At 35.0% G+C, this 16,357-nt stretch overlaps 1 protein-coding gene and 1 long non-coding RNA gene across 4 annotated transcripts in view; one reads left to right on the forward strand and one right to left on the reverse strand.

Annotated features, from left to right (window-relative positions):
* The window catches only part of LOC126922754 (uncharacterized), a 35,251-nt gene that overhangs the window by 2,176 nt on the left and 16,718 nt on the right, over positions 1–16,357 (reverse strand). Inside the window, exons 2-3 of the long non-coding RNA XR_007712918.1 lie at positions 3,455–3,555; positions 2,274–2,477 (exon numbers count right to left, since the gene is read on the reverse strand). This is a non-coding gene — a long non-coding RNA (uncharacterized LOC126922754). The remainder of the gene's footprint in view (positions 1–2,273; positions 2,478–3,454; positions 3,556–16,357) is intronic.
* LOC126922681 (potassium voltage-gated channel subfamily H member 8) overlaps positions 2,458–16,357 on the forward strand; it is a 28,641-nt gene continuing 14,741 nt past the window's right edge. For all 3 annotated transcript variants that reach the window (XM_050735477.1, XM_050735478.1, XM_050735479.1), the window contains exons 1-2: positions 2,458–2,600; positions 4,458–4,568. In XM_050735477.1, the coding sequence (XP_050591434.1) occupies positions 4,493–4,568 (76 nt within the window). In that variant the 5' untranslated portion in view covers positions 2,458–2,600; positions 4,458–4,492. The remainder of the gene's footprint in view (positions 2,601–4,457; positions 4,569–16,357) is intronic.

The raw sequence follows: 16,357 nt of genomic DNA on the forward strand, positions 1-16,357 counted from the left end.
AGCATTGACGTCGCTGCTGAATTCGTGCCTGAAAATAGGCCGACATGTCGGATTTGCCTTTTACGTACATCACGTTTGAAGAAACTCTTTTTCGTTCGAGCGAAGAATATTTAATTTGCAAAGATGACAAACGAACGGGAAAATTTTATTATAAAAGATGTATACGTACAAATAACGGAAATTAATATAAAAATGAAAATGATACGAAGACGATACTCTAATAAGACACCATTGATTCTTCATTGGTCTGAATCTTCTGACTCCTGTCGCGTCTGCTATGTCACATACCGGTTCTACTGTCCATGTTTCGCTAAATCCACAGACTATAGAATTAAACAGTCGAAGGGGATTTTTTTTCACAACGATCTATATCAGAGACGCCTACAGATTGTATGCTCCGTTCACGATGGTCTAACACGCAAATACAGTCATCGACCCTCTTCGGTGCGGTCATATTATACAATACTACGAAACTGACCTAAGTTAACGTTTCATTCAATATATACTCATACGTACAATCACCACAAATACATATATCGAGTTGAGGGAAAAGTCGATGAAACGGTGCATGAAATCACAACGATGGTAATTTTCAGAGTTCCCTATCTATGATCGCGTTTCATTTATTACGGTACTTTCTACTCGCATATATTCCGTGGAAACAGGTTGATTGGAAAAGAAATAACTTTGATCTAAATAAACACGGATATATAATAAAGTGGCAGTATATAGTATAGTGGTGGCATAAATAGGTACAATAATAAGTACACGTTCTTCTGATAATTTAAGTGAAATTATTTATTTTCTTTTATACGTTTCAGCCTGAGAATTATGTGTTCTTTAGGTGTCCGCTATAATTGCGAATAGATAGTTCTGTTCCTATTTATGCACTCAGAATTGTACATCGTGTTGCGATTAGCCGATAAACGACAAAATCTAAGTAAATTTAACCAAAACTATCGAAGTAAATTTAAATTTCTCTGTAGACGGAAAATCGTTGGAAAATTCACGATACCGCGATAAGAAGCAAATTCATATATAGTCTACTAACATGGGCTTTGAAGGAACAATGAATTCCTTTATAGGAGCAATATGCATATGTGAGTATAGAATATCCTACTCACTAGAGGCGGGTATCATACATGCTTCGATATTACCATTTTCATAACGTTTAGGATATTATGTATATGATATTTAATGCTATCCACGCGTTGATTTGTTGCGTCTTTTTAGAACGAAAGCTAACAAAATAAAAATCTCGCTTCGTTGCAAATCCTAGACAAAGACACGAGATATTCTAAGTTATTTAAGATAATTCTAAGCAAAGCACGTTCGCATAACGAGAAGAAAAGTTCGCTGAAATAAACGGGACGTTTTCAAAGCCGTTGGGAATCTTTCGAGTATCTTTTTCTTTTAAATAATTCGTCTTGGATTCCGTATCGTCTTTTCCATAAAACGGTATTGGGTTAATTCCTATAATAACCTTTTACAAAAGTTTACTTCTGTTCAAGAAACTAATACTACACGATGACACTATTTTTTTATCCTGTCTGCTTTACAAAACAGAATAACAGTTTAATTAGTTTCTTCTCGTATGAAGAGGTCAAATGTTTTTACGCATTGCGTTTCGCGTCGAAGTTAGGTATAAAATATCAGATTTCCGCAATTTCATTCCATAAGTTACATTCAGGAATTAATCTAATTTTACCTCAACGAAATCCTTTAATCTTTCAACGTATCATGAAGAAAAATTCCAGGCCGTGTTTCTATTGTTTAACCGCTACGATCTTCGAGTTTCTACGTCTCACTTTCGTTTCCACCAAAGAAAGGACTTCTATGAAAATACTTAACATAAGATTGTAACCGATAAGAAAGTACGATCCGGAAATAGCTCGAAGAACGCGGGAGGCTTCCTAATTTCTTATTCAATGTATCGATGCCGATAAATCATACCACTAAGTAAGATGTATTTGCGGTTTCGAACGCGATCAAAAAGCTCGTATTTACATCAACGATCGTTCGATTGTTTTCTCGAACAGGACACGAGCCATCAATCATGCTGCCTGAGATAATCATCAAAGACTGTGCAACCAACATGTTTGATCCTCGGTTGAAATCTTGACCCTGTTTTATGACTCGCGGTACACACGCGTTTGGAAACGATCAACGCGCGTGCGTGTGCAGGTTACACAGTTTCGCATTAGTGTACTTATCAGAGTACACGTACAAACCTGCTTGCATGTACAGAGTAGAATAAGTGTATGGGTGTATACCTTCAACGGTTTACCACATGTTGCGCTTAGGTACGCGGAGCGCAAGTCAGCCAGGAGCCCGGGCCATCAGGATAGAGAGAATTTCTCCCCTCGACTCGGTCAGTTATGCGAGTACCAGCAAACGTTCCGCGTGTTTCCCGATTTCTTCGGTAATGTCGCGATAAAGCCTCGAATCAGTCGTAACGGGACGAATACGCGATTCTCCTGAAACGTGTTCAGTGCACATTAGTGGGACACCTAAAGCAGAGGATACAAAAATAGGTGTAGTGTTTACGATACAATGCCTAATATGTTCTGCCACTGAGGTAGAACTTTTTTCTCGATAAGGTCTGTATCTGTCACTGATTCTACTTGCTAATTTCAATACTCGACTATTTGCATGCAAATTGAACAACAAAATGCAATCTTTTCCGCATAGATAAACGTCATTTTAAACGAATCACTGCTTATCCTAGATTCCTTTGTCATAATTCTATAAGACCGTGTTTCGTGTCTAAAGACTAAAATGAGCTTCGTAAAACTATAACTAGCAGCTTGAAAACGTTGAAACGATGGCAGTGTTGTTCGATCTATTAAGTAGTAATCGGTAGATACGTGTCGTAACCGATGTAATTGGTGATCCTTGAACAAAGGATCCTTAGAAAGTAAATATTTTTTAGAATGTTTCGAATCAATTCTTTTAAAACATTATGCTCAATTTTTTCTAATGAAGTGAGTGACTGAACAGAGTCGTTTGGCAAATTAGCCTATTTTACACAAGAGGATATACACGTAATGAATATATCCTATACCGTATCCTCTTCTCACACCTGTTACATTGCCCGAATCGCTATACGGATATATAGATTTGCTTTATAAATCAATCACACCTGTTTCGCGAATAAATGAAACGCTACGTTCTAGCTTTCTTTTTAATTTTCCCTCAAAAAGAAGCAAATAAATTAAATCGCACGTTAATCTTTAGATGGGTTATTTTATACAAAGCTGTAGGTTAATTGCACTTGCTGGCAAGCAAGTCAAAATGAATGTTTCCACGCTGAATAATGACAAAAAGCGCAGGAACGAGCATTAATGCTTAATTGGTTTGCTATGCGTTTTTAATATATATATATATAACGTGTTTCATTTTAATTCTTCATTCGCGAATCATATTATTGTTTATTTACAAATAAATAACTCACCATTAAAAATTGACATCCCCTCTCCTTTTGATTTATCCTCGTTGAATCGAATGAATATTATTTCCAGCGTTCTCAGAAATAATCGAAGAGTTTTATCGAACCTGTAACCAAATTTTAACTCAGTATGTAGAATATGTTTCGATGGTAGCCGCGTTTAAGATACGATATTATGATACGGTGACATAGTACCGCGATAACGTAAATATGAGATTCCTTGCGAACTACATTACTATAATTATAAATTAACGACCTGTATCCATGGATAATTCGAATGAAAGAAAAGTACAACTTCAGTTGGATTAATTCCAGAAATCACAAATACCATTGAAGAACGTGAGTAACAATAGAACTGTCCAATAATGAAAAGCTATGAATATCACCGACTTCCACGCTTTTCAACGAGATCCCTGTTGCTGCAAATGCATTTCTGCGCCTACTCATAAAATTACACGAACGAGGAACGTGTATGGAATTTCCTGTCAAAAAATATACGACTATTGCACGGCTTTCAAAAACATAATTTGCGCGTGTATATCTGAAACGAAAGAAAAGATTAAAGTCGCGCTAAAGAGAACCACAGAGAATCGCAAAGATCGACGTGTAAAAATAGAATAAGAAAAAGATCGAAGTACATATTCTATACAAGCTGTGTGGCCGCTTTCGGAACGTGTTAAATTAAAACTCTTGTCTAAAAATAACTTCATTCTAGTTTGCTTAAACCGCAATCATCTATCACTGCAACTACCGCACTACACGCAATCCTTTATTTTCATTGGACCACTGACCTACCTATCGAAGACTAAGACCTTTTTTCCTCATGCATATATTCCAAAGCTTTAGGCACGCTTATGCATAAAGCACAAACGATCTCAAGCTTTATATCCGAATATGCGCATTTACATTTTACGTATGTATAAGTGTGTGCATACATGTCGAGCGCATAATTGGTGCAAGAATATCGCATGACTTGGACTGAAACAAAATTCTCTTCGCTATTTTACAGATTCGAGCGCCTGACAGCGCGGCGGGGCGGCCCCAATGCCGGTCAGGAAGGGCCTCCTCGCCCCACAAAATACTTTCTTAGATACTATCGCCACTCGTTTCGATGGAACCCGTAAGTATATTCAACAAAATCATCTGATCAAATCAGCTTATTCAATTATTTAAAAAATAAACGAATTGAAAAACTTCAGTCACTCGTACACAAATTATACAAGTTGTCAATGTTAATAGACGTGTTTGCTTCTTGATATACGTAACGAGTTTAATTAAAAAGTAAATTTCAGAAATCGCAAGTTGCGCGATTATGCCATTTCACAAAAAAGATTATGAAATTTCAGAGAGATGTAACTTGACTCCGTTTACTTATTCATCCGTATGTCGCACGCAATCGAACTAATATCATTAGCGGAATTTTACAAGTCACGAATCGCGAGCATTAATTAACTGTATATAATTCTCTAAACAAAACAAAAGATAAAAATCAGATTATAAAGTTTCATATGAGACATATCTGACATCTACGTTTACGATATCATATAGTCCAAATACCGACGCATGGTGGTGTATATAGAAAATATCTATATTAAAAGTATGAAGATATGTCTCGGGCAAGATGGATTGACCCGAGTATAGCTGTAGGAAAATATTATATAATAGAATTCCAACCACGTAACAGAAGCACATACACGTAAGCTTTTAAGGGGTGCAAAGGAACGAACATACCAAGCATCGTACCATTCGATTAGGCTCAATCCTGATGCTCCAAGGCGACCCTCGTTTACGCGTCGTTGGATTAGAACGAAACGATTTGTCAATATAAAAAGTCTCGAGCGGATTTGGTGGTTTGCGAAAAGGAACGTAACGCGTGATCGATTATCTGTGTACTGTCATTCGATCAGACATGTATATATATATATACATATCTATCTTTCATCTAGACGTTTCGTTTGAAGAAAGAATTTTATATTTAAAACAATCTTGAACTATATCTGGTTGTATAAAATTTCATAGGTTACAACGTGTTTGCCTTTGTCTTATCGCTTCCGTTTTCCGACACGATGTTTAATAAGTTCAGACTATCGGCACGTGTCGCTATTTACCAAACGCTCGATCAAGCTGCAAATTAATATAGAAGAGTCTCTCGGTACATACTTGCCGCGCCTATTGACGTTGTCATCGTTAATTCGTATATCGATATTATGCTTAGCAATGTTAATAACGCGCGAAACCGAATTGCCTCTGGTGTATTGGAGCCCTTGTAAACTTTCATCGTGATAACCGTAACGCGAGAGTGCGACAGCAATTCGTAAAATAGTGGGAAGAAGGAATCGAACGAGATCATCTTTCGTAACATTGGCTATTCCGTAGCTTCCCCTGAGACACTAACTTGATTATCTTCAACCTTTCCCTTTGTCGTACAAAGATAGAGTTCTTGGGTCTAAGAGAAAAGTAATCTAAACTGAACGTGTCGTCAGTGACTTGACGCGATCCCTTCTCTTTAACTTTCGACTTTCGATAAAACAAACGAGTGCTTACGAGTCGCTTGCGACAGAGTGGTAGACCAATAAAAATTAAAAGCTACGCGTTTACGGTTGCTGTTATTGAAAAACACGTGGACGATTAGCGCGATGAAAACAGCCGCGTACGCTGAATTTGGCGCACAATCGCATATTTAGACAATAGCATCCTGCAATATTTTGGAACGAGTTTTGTATTTAAGATCACTCGCTTAGGCTCCCTAGAGGCATTTCTTCGGAAAAGCACGAAAAATTCGTGCAATGGATACGAAATTAGGAGCCCGCCGATATACTGATAGTAACTTCGGGCCTACGAGCCAAGAAAAACTAATTACGAGAAAGGGGCTACGAATCGTCGACATCATCTTCGTAAGAGAATTACAGGAAAGTTACGTCCTAGGAAAGTAATGGAATCGCATCTTTTCCCTCTTTCGAGATGCTGACGAAATTGCATTTCTATCTATCTAACTAATCCTCGGCAGTGCAGTTTGATTTAATTGAGGGGTTTAAGGCGACATTTACTTTCAACCAGATAGTGTACATATTGCATACACGTATTTGCATAAGCCGTTATTTTCAAGTCTTAAAACGTGTCCCACCCTTCCATACATCGCAACACTTGCGTAATATTGTATTAGCATCTGCGTAAGAATTAATTTTACGGTAACACACAGTCCCTAGGTCTAAGACGATTAAAACTACTTAACGTATTAAAACAGGAAACTCCATTTTCATTCTGGCACTTGTGAACCATAAGTAGAGCCGCGGATGTTCATACACTCGTGGAAAATTTAAAAGTGTAGATACATATAATATAGGTATAAAAATTATATGCGTATAATATGCATATAATATACAGAAAAAATAAGTAATATTTAAAACAGCTGCGAGTACGAAATGTTCAGGGTAACGACAAAGTTCCTTACGTTGTTTTAACTCCTTCGTTTCAGTATGTTTAACACAGCTTTTTCGAATAAAATGATCCTACAAACTTACATTCAGAAAAAGAGGATATATTTTGTTTTGCGCTTAACACGACACACAGTGGTGACAATTAGTATAAAACTCCACGGTAAGAAGAATAAAAGCAGGTAGTTGTAAGGTGTAAGTAGGTAGTTTTTCAATTTGTTCAATATTATCAGGATATTTCTCATTCCATGTTTTCCGTAATGAAAATCCATCTTCGAGATAAATTCGATCTGCTCGATCACGCGCCAAACTATGTTTGCGTTAGTTCAAATAACTTAGAGTACCGATCAAGCACCGGGCACTTGCTTGTTTACCACACTTGCGAGGCGATCGTGTCGTTATAGTGCGATGCTTCGTCGCTTCAAGAGGATACGACGACCCTAGAATTATGCTATTACGCTCGATCTTGGTGTTCCATCAAATACTACAGTTTCTCTACAAACTCGATTTCTCGCCAGAAAACGTAAACATTCTGTGTTCTCTTCTTCGTCAAATAATTAGTAGAAATAATAGCATCGTTAAGACCGAAACACTTAACGACGTAATAGTATCTGTCATTCAACTTGGTCCGAAAAAATATCGTGATATTACGTAAATGAACTGTGGCTCGAAAGATTTAGGACAGTTATTATATCAACTTGGAAAAATCATAAATTAACAATCTCTTAAATTACAATGGCATGCCCATTTAACTTGGTACTTGATGCAACGAAAAAAGTAGTTAATTAAAATATTATTTTTTATTTTCTTTAATTTTAACTTAAATTTACTAGAAAATTCATGTAATTCGAGGATCATAATTAACATGAAATAGGTACCGAAGTTTTATTAAAAATGAAAAATAAAAGATTTTTAAGCGAGAGCGGGTATCCCAAACTATTATAAGAATAAATTTTTCCGTATTACGCGTATTACAGATTGATCCGAAGGATTTCAATCAGGTGAGAAAGATCGATGAAAAAGAAAATGCGTTTGGATTGAAGTTCGTGACATTTCCATTGTGAACACGTTGATTTCGACGGGAGAAAAGGGAAATAATTGCTCGTTAACGACATTCGAAGTACCTATCCGAGGATATTTTTGGCACTCTCTTTCTTTCTCCGAGCGTGTTTGGCGCATCGCCAACTGGGGTAAAGGATGGTTGACGACTGTTCAAACACTCGTTTGTCTTTGCTGACCAAGACTCATGGAGGACCGATCGGAATATTCGTTTTAGCAAAGATTTTTTCACGTCTATCTGCATCTTTTTTTTATCGATTTAAAAGAACCACTTTAGCGAAACAATTTCACCTTATACAAGAGGCAACAGAAAATATCGCCTTATCGAGTACGTTCATTTGTTGTTACGTATAAACGTATGTATATGCAGTATCTATTCAAAACCAGCAAATCTATCCAGTTTAACGACCGTGTATATTCGTATACGCGCCAATAGACGACCGTAGAAGCCTTTGAAAAGGTTTTTGGTAAAAAATTGAACTTTGATCTTTTCTATATGCAAATACTCCGATACGAAGTATATAGTTATTTCATTTTATTTTTTATTCAAACTTAAAATAATATTCAACAGCAACGATGTATAGGGAAACTTTTATGCAAGTTCAAGTATAGTGAACTCCGTGACAACACGGTGTTCCAACATTCAGTTCGCAAAGATGTACAACCCTCTTGGCCGTGGAATATGAATATCCCCTAGTTTTATTACAGAGTCCGTCGACCCCAGACAGGGCATAGAATATTAATCTAACATCGACGCCGTGAAAATCGACGTTATTCCCTCCCTACGTACATACATGCTTACAATCTGATTCTGACAAATTCAACTACACGTTCGAACGAAAAAGTATTCGACTTCTTATCTGCTTCTTTCGTTTTCCATTTCCTTTTATTCATTTTTGTAAATTATATCAAATCAAATTTTATAACACTTTGAAAGTAGTTTTGTTGTAATCCTAATCAGAAAGAAATGCTTCTTATCTCTGCCTTGAGAATATCCTTTTGCAACATTTCTATAGATGCGTTCGTAACTTTAGAAAATTATATATATATTCATAATTATAATAAATTCTATTCTAATAAATATATAACATTTATGGTAATATAATAATAATAAATATATAACTAGAAAGCATTTCTCGAACCTCAGATGACAAATAGCTTATATACAATCTTTGTTCGACGATGCAATATGTTACAATACATCTGAAGGATATTAATAAGACCGATCGTAAACATGAAGAAAATGAAGAAGTTTCATGAACAAAAACATTGGCTGAGTCTCATTTTTCAAATCGTAAATAATTTAATTTTGCCCTGGAAATCCCTGCATACAATACACAAGTAACATTGTTGTGCAATTTTGCTAAATTCCCTTGACCTGAGATATATGATATTTCCCTCTTACAAGAAGTATAGCGGAAATTAATTTCACTTTCTTCGATGTAGAAAAAGCGCTCTTGTATTTTCGCTTGAAATGAAAGGACGTTTTACATTTTGGAAGAAACGCTTCATACAAGTTATAGAAAAAAGCTGCTTTGTTTTGCGGAAGAAAATAGCCCATTAAAAAACGACCGAGTAACAGTAAATACTGAGTGGCGAATAAGTGGGAAATAAGGGAGGTCAAAAGAGAGTTCCTCTTTGTACGGATGACCTATTTATTATCCTAGTGATTATCATCAATCATTTGCTTAATATCATTCCTCGGGAGAAAAAATTGATGATCATCTTGTACCGAAGAAGGAAAACAATTTTATAAGAGACGGCTGGAAACTTGCAAACAGTAATTTTTCCAACGACGTGTGATTCATCTATTATCCCTGCGTCGCTTTTGCTTCTCCCTCGCAGACCCTCAAGCAAATTTCCAATGCATTCATTATGAAAATTTTTATTAGTTTCGATGCTCCAACTATTCAACTATGGAATTATAATGAAAAATACTTGTTACTTAATCTTCGCAACTCGTACAAAGTGAGTCCCATCAACGATAATTAATCAGGAATAAAGAGTTCAATTAATTAACTGTTCTTGCATCGTAAGGGTATCAAAAACGTGCAATATTTCTACAAAAAAAAAAAAAAGAAATGGAAAATGTAGGGAAGAAAATACATATATGTATCTCTTTTTTTTTAACGATTTGGTCCGTAACATTGAGGTCCGTCGCTTGAGGGTTAATATTTACGAAAATTACCTTTCTCTTCTTCTATATCGCTACACGAGGTTGGAATCTGTTTCTCCGAAGTAGTAACGATCGAGTAAACGCCAGACAGAAAGTCGAAACACGTGACACTAGTTATTTAGAAACGATCTCTAATTACGATAGAAGCACTATCATGAAACATGAATGTAAAAGTTAACAAGAAGAGTGTACAAAAGTACGAAGGAATTAAAAACGTAACTTCGTTCAATATTTCTGACAGTTTCAAAATTCTACGTGAACGCTACTTCTCGATCGGTATACGAATATTTCAACCACTATACATACCTGTCACGACATTTATACGCGCGTATAACAGCGACACAACTTGCATACACTTTCATCGAATTCGAAACTGCATATCACAGTATGACCTCAAAACATTCCACTAATAGTCAGGTTCTTCACAGATAAATGCGTCAAATGACAAGCATTTCCAACAGACTTTTATATCTATTATATATATACATAGTGTTTGTAAAATACTACTACTGCTACTAATGAAGTAACATTCTTATAATTGAGAAGCATTCTTAAAAAAAAAGAAAATAAAAATAATTCTGAATTAAAAAAATTTTTAATAATTTTATTTTGTAATTTCTTGCCGCTTCTTCTTACGCATAATAATATTATTTATTAATTCATTAATTGTCGAAATTTCTATCGAAATTCGAATAATTGAGAACTTCGTGGCAAATATATTTCCGGAGCTAATGTTTTTGTTACGATAGGAGCCTCTCAAAAGCTCTCAATTGCTATCGATTTGGCAGCTTGTACAGGAGCACGTAATTCCTCTACGTACTAAGAATTAATTGCAATGTAGCGTCAGGCTATGGTAAATTTCACAAGCTTCGCAAGTGGATAAGCATGTAACTTGTCTAGCAACTGTGTTCAAAGTTAGGATTGATACGGGATATTGGGTAAATGAGAATTCATACGGATACGTAAGTCTAAAGGCGAATTAACTTCTGAAGACAAAACTAGCTAGAATCTAGTGCAAATATATACAGTGTGAATGTATCCTAACATAAATTACAAGCGACGTGTGAGTAAATATTGTAGTCCATCTTTAACTTGTAGGTTACGCTAACTGCGTGATATTCTTGCCGTGAGGAAAATTTAGGAACTTTCATGAAAGAACACTACGGATCCATGCTAAACATACATTTAAATGCTCGGCATATTTTCAAATAAAATAGTCGAATTGTTACGAAATTTTCGTCTATTTTGTAAAGCTTTCAGACCTAACAATGACATGTCCTTTTCATTTTTCGATATTCCTTTCTATCTATAAGGTGACATTAAGAAATAAAAAAAAATTCAGTTATTGATCGGCGCGGCGATACCTAATGATTGTACAATATCAATGACACTTATCTTATCGTGACACTCAACATTGCGAGTAAAAGTAACGACGCAGGGCGTTTCCGAGAAAGACACATACATTTATCGATTTAAGTTATAGTCTTTGCTCAATGAAAGTATATCTAACCGCATAAGTGGTTCGAACAGCAATAAATCGTTTATGGTTTACGCCGTTTATGGTAATAAAACGATATTGCATAGAAAATGAGACAACTAAGAGGCAATTACAGAACATTGTTTCTCCAGATGTGCCACGGTTTATGAGCAACGGGGAAATCGTCAATTATCGTTTCATTTCTTCCATGAAACGCATTCATCGTTCAATAAATGAAAATCCTTTCAGAATGGTCTTAAATGAAAAGACGGTGGGCAAATTTTTTCAAAAGGTATATGGTTAAGCTACTCGATAGGAAAGCTTAATCGCTTCATATTCCGGCCCGAGAAAGGTATTCTAAAGCAAAGGGAGATCTAACTTGTGGGGTAAGAGAAAATATAGCAGACACCACCGAGTGAATAGAAATCGCCCTTTATTTCAAATGGTGTTTCAAAGAAAATTTCACTGTTACTTTTCTTTCTCTATTTTGACTACATAGCTTTGTTAATAAAGAATAATGTTTTTAAATGATATATAGTAACGAGTATGCAAAAGTCTGACAAAAGTACTTTGAACGCTCAAGATGGAAAACTTTTATGAATACATTATGTATGTTATACAAAACTTTTTGAAATTTCATTAACACTGTAATTATATACGACTAGCAATATTATAAAATTTCTATATTACATTATAAAACTTAAAACCAATCTAAAAATGAAAGTTTCACTTTAATGAAAGTTAACTTTAGCGATCCCACTAAATGTCGTTACTTTTAATACAAAGGGTAATTAATTATGTAAGTAATTTCGCCATTTCAAACTCTATCTAACCTAATTCGTAATTATCACTCAAAAGTAAATATACGAAAGCCGTTCTACATTTATTCTCTTCGAAGCACAAGAAATGTATTTTTAAAACTTATACTACAGAAAAGAAACGGAAATAAATCCTTTTGCGATATAGTTAGTTAAATATTTATATGTTCACCAGTCTATACTCGAACTAAGACGAAGTAAGTGAAATTTTATTAAATTATAAAGTGAAGATGATATTTGAAATCTCATCCAGTTGCTGTTTCCACGGGACATACTTATACAAAGGCAAGTATTGGAAAAGATATGTCTCGTAAGTGGGCCAGTTCTTTGCGTCTAACGGCAATTGGTTTCTGGACTATATTGGACTTTTGTGTTTCCATATTCCGAGGGAAAGTTGCCTACCCCTGGAGAGACTTTTGCGAAATGAACCAATTTAAAGCACCGAACAAGAATCTAACCATTCCATTTGCTTCACAATTCCACGTATTCGAAATTTTGTAGAAATCTGATTAAGGGGAGCGGTACACTACGACCTTAGTGGAAATTGCTAAGTTATCATCGTCAGCGACCTCAATCATGAGTGATAAAGTTCCACTGGTAATGAGACTCTCGGCCTTCCTCGTTAAATCGCATCGAAGAACGAAGAGTATAAATATGAAATGTCGTGAAAAAATTTTCGACAAATTTCCAGTATAGATCATCTATAGAGAACAACAGATAAAAAGTTCCTTGTATTATTTATAAGATCGCTATATATATATATATATATATATATATGAATCGCTATATATATGATCCCGAAACAGAAGCCCCCACTATGAAAAAAACGAAACGTAACACGAAGATTTTTCTTAGATACAGAGAAGATGTGACTCATCTTACAATGGAGGTCGACCTTTGTCACAATCCTTTCAAGAATATTACGTCCGTAACAATACTTGCAATTTTACGTGATTACAAAATGTAACTGATCTTGTTCAAAAAACAAATTAAAACTCTCCTTTCCTCTTCGAAAAGAAAAAATAATTCATGTTGAATCTTTAAATACGAAGTTGGATTAATTGATCGTGTTTCGATGATTCAAACTGCCGGCATCGATAATGCACGGCGGGTTTGTTGGATTAAAGAGAAAATAAAGTTAGTTTTATGGATATAAAAATGAAATAATTTACCACGACGTAATTATTTTATTTAATTCAATTCGATACTTATTACGTTGTACGATTGTATTCCACTACCTTTCGAAGTTTTTCCGTATCGTATCGTCTTCGGAGAAGGAAATCGACATTGCTTCCATACCGCCAATTCCATATAAACGACTACTTTTTCCACGGGGAACTCTTAACTGTATCGAAAACGAGTCGATATAATTTACTGCTAGATTTTCTCTACCTTACCCGATCCACACCGTAATTTCAAGTTTGATTGAACCACTTTCTTGTATTTTCTACAATTAATGTCGTATCGGAATTGTATTGGATTCACCCGTTAAACGTTTAACTGTTACGGTCTTACCTGTCTTATTACGAAGAAACAATCCCATCGAAAATGTTACACGTGCTGTAATCCATTAAGACTAAAAATGAAAAAGTGATGATACTCGGAGAAACGTATGAAACGCAAATTTCCCCTTTATTTGCAAATACTTTGACAGAGTCCATGATACGTGATATAAAGCATAAGGTCGACATGTTTGAATAATGCCATTTAATCCGCAATGGCCACGATATCGTCATAGTTAAACATAAATGCGAAATTTTCATTACCACGCGAACATGATACGTTCGACACGTTCCTAAATTTACAATAAAGTATCACGTTTTCTTAATCCCTTTCACTCAATCTGTTGTTTTACGAATGAATTTTTATTAAAAGGTTAATTAAAAGGTTACGCTTTAGTTCTTGATGCGATCCTTTAAATAAATATGTAAAAGTATATAAAATATCCAGAATATAAAACCCTCTATAATATTTAACAGATAATTCCATTCCCTTAATTATAGGTATTTATAAACATTTCAATTTGCATTCCACTTATGAGGTCTGCGGCAAAATTAACATTCAGCGTCATCAATTCGTGCGTTTCTCTCATGTGACGTCACCTTGAAGTGTAGTGTCGGATTGCATTGTTTATCTTTGTAGGATCATTTCTAGGAAAATTAATCTTTTTATCGATTCGCTATAATATTAATTATCCAACCGAACAATTGTGTTCAATTTGTTCTTTCCTCAAAATACCTGTTCTTTTTTTTATAAAAGTCAATAATAATATGCAATTTAGTTGACTTCAAAATACGGCATTTTCATATATCGATTTGGGATACATCATAAACGTAGATCGCAATAAAATTGAATGTGCAATACAATATACCTATCTTTCATACGTTTCTTCATTTCTACAATCATCGCCTTTACTTCATTCCACTTCTCTGTAAAAATTATACAGGTATCGATATTGTTGACGCATCCAATTGTTCGTCAGGAATTTCGCGCATTTTTAATTATTCAAACAATGTGCGCTATATCTTAAAGTCGTACGAATAATTATGGCAGGCTAGCCTTAATAATAAGGGTACGGATAGATTATAAATACAAAACGAGGAGAGTTAAAATTAAGATCTAAAAACGTGCATTATATCTACAAGTACAAAATATCCAAATCGTCTCCGAATAACGAAAATGTTATATTAAAAGCATCTAGCTGAATGTAACTTTAGCTGAATTAATCACAATAGCTACGGTAACACGTGTGTCGTATCCATTTAATTATTTTGCGGTTACTAGGAAATATGATTAACAACTTACGATGTAGTTATCGCTTTTCAATATGAAAACATGAAAATTTGCATGATCTCTTTCTCTCTCTTTCTCTCTCTCTCTCTCCCTTTCGCTGAATACGCTTGCGGCTTGAAAAATATCCTCCGACCATTTGATTAAGTTTTAAATCACGGTTTTTTATCGATTTATCCTGAAACGCAACGTATCATATCGTTCTTACCGCTTCAAATTTGTGCATTCACGTTCAATGATATTAGGGCATATAATGGTCGCGTACGAAACACGATAAACGACCTAGATTATGTGGAAAACGGTTGGAATTTTAGTTTTTCGTAGATAACGGTTCAGAACATAGAGTAAATTTTAACGAAAACTGTTCGAAAAAATTACAGAACAAATGATAAATGTACATAATTAACGAGGTTGATACAAATATGTGGATTTTCTATAGCTGAAAGTTTCGAACGATGCAACGATTTTTAAAGATTTTATGAATCTTCTAATGATTATTCAGGTTCCTAATTGCGCGTAAATGTTCTAATGCCTGTGAAAGGAGGCTGGTATATTGTGCAAAAGTGGCCGGAAAATTATTTATATAAAAAAAGCACATTAGGAAGTTTCTGAAAACAACGCCTGTAACAACCCTACGGTAAATCTATAGGTACCAGGTGTATTTTCTAATAAACTACTTGAGGTATTATGAAATTTTTATCGATTTCGAGAATGTAAAAAGAGCTATCATAATAATCCAATCGAACGTAGCTAATAATAAGAAAAATGGTGACTGAAACTTCTGATATAATTGGCTCCTTTTAATTATTTTAACTCGTTCGTTTTTTTACAGTCCTTGCTAATTAATCACTTGAAGATAATACCATATTTAAAGATAACTGACCATTACACGGAAAATTGAAATCCCGCTCGGGATAAACAGTGCTTCCTATTTCATAACGGTTTAATTGGCCCTGAGTACGTGCTCCCTTTTTACATTTAATTAACACCCAAGCGTAAGAAATACATAATATGCACCAAATACACGTTCATAATGTCTGGAACCTACATAGAGAAAAAACTCGCGATAAACAAACGTTCGAGATATTCACATAGTCGAATATGACTCTCGCATATTCGACAAAAGCAAGCACAGCTTCTCTCCCTGTTTGTTTT

This window comes from Bombus affinis, chromosome 12 (genome assembly GCF_024516045.1).
Source record: "Bombus affinis isolate iyBomAffi1 chromosome 12, iyBomAffi1.2, whole genome shotgun sequence".
NCBI lineage: Eukaryota > Metazoa > Arthropoda > Insecta > Hymenoptera > Apidae > Bombus > Bombus affinis.